An 8,763-nucleotide genomic window follows, 5' to 3' on the forward strand; every position below is an offset into this window, starting at 1 on the left:
ATTATGTGCAATGTGAATTTCACAGTTGAGCTCAACCACCACTATAACCCGAAACCCAAAACGGACAAACCAGCGAAAGAAAAGCAATGAACACAATAGAATAGCACCCATAAGTGATGCATGTAAATGACCAAACTGTATTGCAGCCCAGGGCCACTGACTCTTAAACAAAGAAATCTGTTTTTTTAGCTTGTTGTATTATATGACTGGTGTTTAAAACGTGATGTAACAATGTAGTTACTTGATCTGTAATGCTTAGTTTCGGTGAGATGTTACAAAAAAAAAATACTACTGTACTACTGGGGGGGAGGGGGGGAACAAAATATCACTCGTGCGGGTAATCATTTTTTCTCAACAGAGCGGGATTACTCTACCATAACTAAATAGGTAAGTACATAAAGAAAGAAAAAAAACAGCCACTGGAGACAACAAAAAGAAAATCACATCTATTTTTTTTTCAAGTTATAAAAGAAACTGAAAAGAAGTTTAAAAAACTGTGCAAGTACAGCAAACCTATAGTACAGTATATTACACATAACAAAAAAATTAAAATACAGTACTGTGTATCAGTAGAAATCCTGAGAGTTCTCTGTTCCTGGTTCTCAAATGGCCATCTGTAGGCATGTGGATGAAGCTCAAACCATCTCTCACACTCTGCGAGGGCTGTTTTGAGGGCATTGTTCAAGCAGGGTCAATTCAAAATGAGCTCCCAAGTCAGTCAACAGTGGATCTTCTCTTGGAGAAGTTACATCATATCCTCAAGTCCTTACTGAATGTGACTCTTCTGGTGTTAATTTCCATGTAAATCTCTTAGATGATTGCTATATATTTTTTTTGTGTGATAGGTACTCTTCTTTAAGATAAAATACAAGAGAAATGTGTAGTGCAAAGATGACACAGGAACCTGCATGAGGAAATTGACGGCACTGAAAATGTCCCACTTTCACAAGGAACGCCACTCAGTGGTTGTATTAATTCTTCTATACAAGATTGTCAACAAAACAAAAAGCAGCACCAACAACTTGTGTCCTCTGTGTGATGGCGTGTAAAGACGGATGTATGGCTCATGGTTAGATGAATTAGCACACAACCCGAGGCACCCTTACTTGTTCACGAGGGTGCTTCCGTAAAGTTTGCAGTTAAGGACTGCTGAAGTGGAGAGTGATTCAGTGCAACGCTGAGTAAGACTTTTCAGATATTCTTCATCAGGAGGAACAGTTTTTGATTCTGAGGTCCCTTTTCAAGCCACAGGCACATTGGCATCCCAAATGATCTGCACTAAATTACGCATCACTTCAAGCCTGCACCCATGCAACAGCCACACAATCATTGGAACTACCATGATTTTCACTAGCAGAGACAAGCACACAAAACAATGAATGCACTTTTACTAAGGTAATATAACGTAATATAGCCTAATCACAGTTCCATGACTTATTGCTACCACACAATTCTGTTCAATGTCCAGATCAACTATAACAAGACCTCAAATGCTTTTTTGGCATTTAAGAGGAAGGTTCTTTCAACCTTTTTCAAATTATTATTAATCCAATGTCGAAAAACAACCTCAACAGAGCTCGATGCTTAACTGAGCTTTTCACACAGTTGCTTAATCAACACTATGGCCTGAAATGTCCCTTTTCTCCTAATCAAACATATCGGAAGTTTCTGAGGTAAGCCTGTTAGTTGGTCTGAACGTTCCACTTAGTGTTGACACAAATTTGACTCCGTCCTTGTTTCTCCAATGTGGAGAGTGAGTATTCTAACATTTCACTTAAGTTGTCTTCACATGTGACACAAAATGGATGCCAACTCAAAGAGTGGGAGGTATAAACCCCCCATGCAACTGAAATCTCAAGCAAAACTTAAAAATAGCTCGGAAGCCACACTTGTGTATTGTTTGACACACCGACGCATGTGAAGGAAGAGAGGGGCCTTAATATATCATATAAGCTTCAAAAACACTAAGGTAATGTAAATCATAAGCACACTTCAAAACCTGTCTATAAAATAAGATGAAAGACTTGAAAACAGAAAAAATAGTAAAAACACACACAAACACAAAAGCCTCAGAGCCAGCAACCTACTAATGAGCTATAGTACTCATCTTACCCGTATGAATACATAGTTTATATAGTCATTTATATATATATAGAGAGATTTTCACTTTATACTGACACATAGCATCCATATCTCCAGAGGGCACTTTTATCCTGCCAATACCCTCATTCGCATGCTTATGATTTGTAAAAATCCTTACTTATATGTATCTAAAACAAAAATAGAACATGGCTCAACAACAAGCAAAAAATAGGATAATTGCACTTATGATTCATTGTAATGTTTTTTAAACAAGCATCTGTGTGGGTAGTTGGTGCTGTCTGGAAAAAAAATACTGCAAGCTTTAAAAGCACCCCCATTTTGATCATGTTGAACCAAAGTTTGAACGACTTAAGACTTAACCCAAAATGGTCCTTGCGGTGCAAACCCAAGGTAACACCAGGCACAAGGCAGGCAGGACACACTACTCCCTCTGCCTTATAGATTGGTTTACAAAAACCAGCTACCTCAAAGCACTTTCTGTAGACATTGTGGGTAAAGTTTGGCCACGACACATTCAAAATGGCGACCCAAATCCCAGAGGCGGTCAGGTGTCTCATAAACTTTGGTCCATACATCTGCTTCATCGTTGTACTGGTAAAGGGAGTTCTTGCGGCTAGTGCGAAACACATGCTCCTCCACCATCACCTGTGTGGCTCGTACAAACAGGTGTAGCTTGCCTTGCAGCAGCATGGCCTTTATATACGGGCTTGTGGCTTGGTCAAAGGGCAGATCTCGCTTGCGGCTCCATGTGCTCTTCTTAATGTCGTAGACCTCCACAGTGAAGGTGCGCTGGTGGTTCCTGCAGATGCCGGCAATGTAGTAGATGCAGTTCTTATACAAGGCAGCCAGACCCTGACTCCGAGGGACTGTCATCGGTGCAAGATGACTCCAATAGTCCTTACGGGGATCGAAGCAAAAGAAATATTCACCTGCAGAAAACAAAAAGAAAAGTTATTTAGAGCTGTGGTCAACTGCTTTAACATACTTTGTCATATAGGTTTGTCATATAAATGTCAAATATTGTACATATTTTCAGAATATTTTGAATGAGTGAGAAATATGACATTATCACATCAACTTCAGCCCACTGTAGACATTGCATAGTTTCATATAAGCAGTATTACTACATTACATTTTAAGTACTTGTCAGTTTTTGGTGTTTTCGTAGTTGTGTGTTATGATGGATGTTATACTCTTGCTGCAGAACAAATCTACCTACGGGTACAAATAAAGTAACCCCAACCTGAACTCACCTTGGAGGACATAGATGCGATCCCTGTACTCCACAGCAGTGTGAAACTCCATGGCCGCTGGCATAGGACTGACTGCTGTCCAACAGTTGTCCCTGGCGTCGTAGCACTCTACTGACTTTAATGCATTTCGCCCATCACCTTCATATACTCTGCCTCCCAGTGCATAAAGCTTCCCACAGCAGTGCACAAGCCTGCAGCCTATCCTCGCTCTCAGCAGAGGTGCACGTGGAAGCCATCGGTTGCCTGCGTGTTCGTACTGCCAGAAGTCACTCTCTGCCCGATGGTCTATGGACACTTCACTGTTGCTCGGTCTGTAACCTCCGGTAATGTAGATGTCATTCTCCGAGGACACCAAGATACCGACCTCCCGGAGATCATTGGGTGGTTTACAGAGCTTGAACACTCTTCCTGTGGCTGTGTCGAGGCAAGGCACCGTCTGCTTCTTCCCTGAGTGTTTGTGAGCGGCGTCAAAGCAGATGACCATCTCAGAAGCGGTCATACCCAGGCGCTGTGGGCAACCGTTGGTGCCAGTGAGGCGAGCTTTGGCCTCAGCAGGGTCCTTCGACAGGGATAGGGCACAAGCAAAAGGGGCAGGTATCCGACTGAGGAAGGCCTCATCCAGCAGGGGCAGACGAATGCACTGGGAAAAAACCTCAGCTAGGTGGGCCTCACGGCCAGAAAGATCATGCTCCAGCCACCGGACAATGCTCTCATAGACATGCTCTTCTTTCTCCACGTTGAGGTCATCATTGTTCAAAATGCTGACCAACTGCTCCTTGGTCATCTGGAGGAACTCTTGCTCCCATGACACACACAAGAACTACCACAAAAACATAAAATGTTTCAGATTTTAGCAACCAAACACACTCGTAACAAAGGAAGCACTGTTACAAGGCCAGAATAAAACAAGTCTTTGAGGGTTGTTTTTTTAAATGAAAAGTGGAATATGGTAGCAGTAAGCAAAATCATTAAATCACAATGCAAATAACTGTCAAAGGACAAATCCGGCGCAAAATGAACCTAGGGGTTAATAACACGTGTACCGAGTCGACCGCTCTCTGGGATCTGTTTTCATGCTAATTGAATGTAACCAGTTTTATCGCAAACCACTAATTACCTTATAACGCTAGTCGTCGGGGCACGGCTAAAGTAAAGAGAAATCGCTATTTCTATACCACTAACAAGGCTCAATAGCACCACACTTCCACGGTAGCATAATGAGGAAGCATTGTACAGACAGTTTATTAAAAAGATAGATTATAAAGACAGTACCTTTCACATACTGTATGCAGGCGGGCGCCATCTTGGGAAAACAGTCCAACCAGTGGAACGCTGTGCATACATTTGAATAAATATAATTCATGCATTTCCATGTAATTACATTTCACAAACGTAATTCCTATCGACCCATTGAGAAACCACGGACCATGGGAGATTTCAAGTGACAGTTCAGCTCACGTTGCACGGAGTTCGTCTGGTCGTGACTGTTTTTCCCAAGATGGCGCCCGCCTGTATACGTGAACTGTACTATCTTTTTAATAAACTGTCTGTACACTTACAAAGTTCTTAATGCTTCGGTTTACATGTAGGGACCCTCATTATGCTACCGTGGAAGTGTGGTGCTATTTAGAGCCCTGTTAGTGGTATAGAAATAGCGATTTCTTTTTACTTTACCCTCTGCCCCGACGACTAGAGTTATAAGGTAGTTTGCGATAAAACTGGCCACATTCGATTAGCATGAAAACATATCCCAGAGAACGGTCGAACTCGGACATGTGTTATTAACCCCTAGGTTCATTTTGCACCGGATTTTTCCTTTAAGAAACCAATCCTGTTCTCATGTTAAACTGACCTTCTTGCGGATGTAGTCCTGTGAGCGTTCCCTCAGCTCCTGATGTCCATAGGCATCAGCAAACATGTAGACCCCAATACAGTTCTGGGGGTCCAGTCTGCTGATCATGAACTGGGCACACTGGTCCTGCAAGGCAGGAATCTGGAAAATGCTGGCTGCAGTGAACAGGGCCTGGACATTGCACTCAGAAAGCATGACCCTGGATGTGTAGGCATAGTCTAGGACAAGGTGCATGGATTCAGATTCCACCCCAACAATTCTGACCTCACGCTGGCTGCTCTCTGTAAGGCCACTGGTGAACATGGACCTGGTGGTGATGGTAGAGAAAACACAAATGTTAGAACTATATTAATCAGTTCTCACACAACAACTGCATTATGATTCAAACATGCTAAAACTTGACAAGGAAGTTTGATCTGAATATTGTAACATTTATCAGTTAACCCGTTACCAAGCTGACTCTTGAACCAAGTTATGTTTTTGGCTACTTAATTGTGAACATATAAATATTTGTAAACATCCAACATTACCCACCTAAAATACGGGCTAATTGCTGCAAGGACATTCCGGTGACATGCGAAAGTCTTGCCATGGTCCACTTCTACGACAATGTCTGTGAGCTGTGCTTCATCATACAAAGCTTTGAGCTGCTGAAGGATGTTACAGGCATGAACAGCATCTACCCCGTTGTAGTTGGTGCTTGGAGGTGTCCCATTTTGTACTTGTAACAGCTTCCCTACCTCTGAACAACACAGTACAAAGAGAGAGGAAAAACATCACGATAGCGCCTTTGGAAACGGTGTAGACATTAGGGGTGGGCGATATGGCCCCTAAATTATATCACAATATTTCAGAGTATATCTGCGATAATGCTATTCTTGATGAAATGACAAAATACTGACCAATATTTTATTATTAATTTCAAGAACATAGAAATGCAACAAAATAAGTGTTACACTTTTAGGTCAGCAGAAACGCTAACAGTTTATCTTATAATTAGTAAAAACTACAAAAAAAGATCTCTGTTCTTTTAGTTTTAAACAGCAGTACCTCAGAGCTAGTTACTGTAGCTACTCTTTAAGAAGAAGTGATTTGATAGAGGGTCACAAACAATTATTCCTGTTGACAGACTCAATATATTAATTCACTTTATATAGGTGTGCAGTCTAATGCAAAGCTAAAAAATAAACCTGTACAGCCATGCATTTTAACAGAACACAAGATTAAACAAATGGCAGAGTTTGATATGTCGCAAAGGTGACTATTTGACTGACACAATAGTGATACACCAAACTTTTTGTCAAAAAGGATTACTGTAAATTAATACGGTCACTGAGACAATTTCTACTGAGAAAGGTACATTATGTATTCTGGTCTCAAATAGATCGTGCATGAGCGAAGAGTATATTTAGTCCAATTATATTGATCAATGTAGCAACTACAAAAACGTCTCATCTGCATTACTCTTTTTTTCTTCATCTGATTGTTTCTTACTTTGGGCCAAAGTTGTTCATGTTCTCACTGACCGACTGAACATACGAAAAACATGTGAGCCTATACTCGTGGATTCAGTTTACCTATAGCAAAGTAAACTTGTTCCTCGTCAGGCGTGTTATGGCAAGTTATAACGTTACAAGTGGCAGTCCAACGTCATGCCTTCTGTACTGTTTCACTACAGTCTTGTATTTTCAGCTGTTAAGGTACACAAACTAAAACAAAAACAAATACCTCGTGTTGTATGACGCTAACTCCTTGACAGGACAAAGGCACGCTATGAGTGAATAGAAAACTACTATCTCGCAAGGTGGTAGCTAGCTTGCTAACATCCCAAACCATTTCCCGGCGACTGTAGTAACTGTGTGGGTGGCTAATTGAACTGGAAGAATACAAACTAACGGTATTTAATAGTGTATAATAGTTCGTCGGAATATTTGATTATCACGTTAGCTAAGTTAGTTGACAAGCAAGCTTAACTTTTAGCAGACAGCTAGGCACCGAGCTAATGTTAGCAAGCTTTCTTTGATACAACATTGCGAGATATAAATGGCGATACAAACTTAAATGCTTTCAGCACTAAAGTTTCAATTTTAGAGGAACATAATATTATTTAACGCAATGTCTAGTGCATTTCTACTGGTAGCCGCAATTATAACCACCACATGGCTGTTTCTTGTAATAAACAAGTGTTTACTCAATCAGCTGTGGATAGCAGGCTAACCGGCCGAAAGTTAGCCAGACAGCTAACATTAGCCGCATAGCGAGGCTAACGATAACCAACACTTTTGAGGAGTCGTTATAGCCTGACCTCTTTTAACGAGGATGCAACATGTCACGACTATTTCCATTAGTCTAAAAGACTATACTCAACGAACATACAAACACACAAATTATAACTTTAAAAGGCGTTATTTAAGTCCGATTACTACACAAAACAAGGAAGATTTTGCTAACCTCCACTGGCAGCCATTCTCTCCAGTCTATCTCGGGGCAGACTCGAGAAACGTCAGTGAGGGCTCAGTGGGGCCCCGGAAACAAGGAACAACCAATCACAAGAGAATCGCGGATCTCATAGCCAATCATATTACTTTCGTCTGAAATAGGAAAAACAAGTTGGTAGCCCTATGGGCAAATTATTCACAGCAACAGAATTACAGACTTCACTCGATATAATTGACCCAAAAAAGTCAAAGCAGCCCATCTGGAGTGGAACAGGTGGATACAGAGTAGTCCATAGCAGAGAGGAAGCACTCTGAGTGCAGTGACCTGAGCTGTCTAGTATTATAAATATGTTGGAGCACTGGAGGTAGCCGAATCAATTTTCTTTGCATAGGCTGTATTGTCCCTATATACTTAGTCATATAGGTGAGAAGGTTAAACAAAAAAAATTGAGTATTAGTTAAAACAATAAAGTGAGCAACAAAATCAAATCAAACTTTCTTTAATAATTATATTATATAATGACTGGGTGCTTTGTTGTACACATAGACTGTAAATATTAATGGACAGAGCATCCGGTTCACCAATACACTTTTACAATCGATGGTTGCACAGTACAGTCTTTTAATTGGCCTTTGGACTGCAATAAGCAATTTCCACTTAGTGCAGTATAGTAAGTCAAGCTTAAAACACCGGTTTCTTGTGTATTAAAATAGAAAGCACACAGAGGACTCAATTCCTATGACAGGGGCGATTTGAACCCTTTTTAAACTTGATCCCGGCACCCCTAAAAAAATGAATTGCTAAAAAATAAAGTCTGTGTTAATCTATTGTGAGCTAAGGAGTTCTGCTCTAGGAATAGCACAACATCATGAAACTAAACCCCAAATCTAGATGCCTAGATCACTCAGATTCTGAGCCATTCTCAGAAAATAGTGCTTGTCAGCCATTAGTCAAATTTGCATAAATCTCTAATTTTCAAAAGTTATTGCTACTGCATTTTGGAAATGTCTGCTTCTCCAGAGATAAATATCCGATTTCATTTGTAATACCACCTCACCTTTTTATAATGGCCCTTTGGCTCAGCATTAAAGTAAGTTTTCTCAGAATTCTTGGTGT

General features: G+C 40.7%; 1 protein-coding gene across 1 annotated transcript; it reads right to left on the reverse strand.

The window, feature by feature from the left end:
- Positions 1-824: 824 nt before the first annotated feature.
- kbtbd8 (kelch repeat and BTB (POZ) domain containing 8) lies at positions 825-7,727 on the reverse strand. Its single transcript, XM_078247918.1, has 5 exons — positions 7,660-7,727; positions 5,743-5,950; positions 5,209-5,515; positions 3,357-4,176; positions 825-3,032 (listed from the first exon to the last, which is right to left on the reverse strand). Exons 1-5 carry the CDS (start codon positions 7,673-7,675, stop codon positions 2,569-2,571), a joined length of 1,815 nt encoding a protein of 604 aa, XP_078104044.1. The 5' UTR covers positions 7,676-7,727; the 3' UTR covers positions 825-2,568.
- Between the last annotated feature and the right edge of the window lie 1,036 nt (positions 7,728-8,763).

The sequence above is a fragment of the Sander vitreus genome, chromosome 4, assembly GCF_031162955.1.
Source record: "Sander vitreus isolate 19-12246 chromosome 4, sanVit1, whole genome shotgun sequence".
Taxonomy (NCBI): Eukaryota; Metazoa; Chordata; class Actinopteri; order Perciformes; family Percidae; genus Sander; species Sander vitreus.

Bases quoted from the DNA above. Each gene is read 5' to 3' on its own strand.
- kbtbd8 (XM_078247918.1), bottom strand. The intron at 4,177-5,208 runs GTCAGTTTAACA...TTTTTGTGGTAG, and splicing joins AGGACTACATCCGCAAGAAG to TTCTTGTGTGTGTCATGGGA. The intron at 3,033-3,356 runs GTGAGTTCAGGT...TGTTTTCTGCAG, and splicing joins TCGCATCTATGTCCTCCAAG to GTGAATATTTCTTTTGCTTC.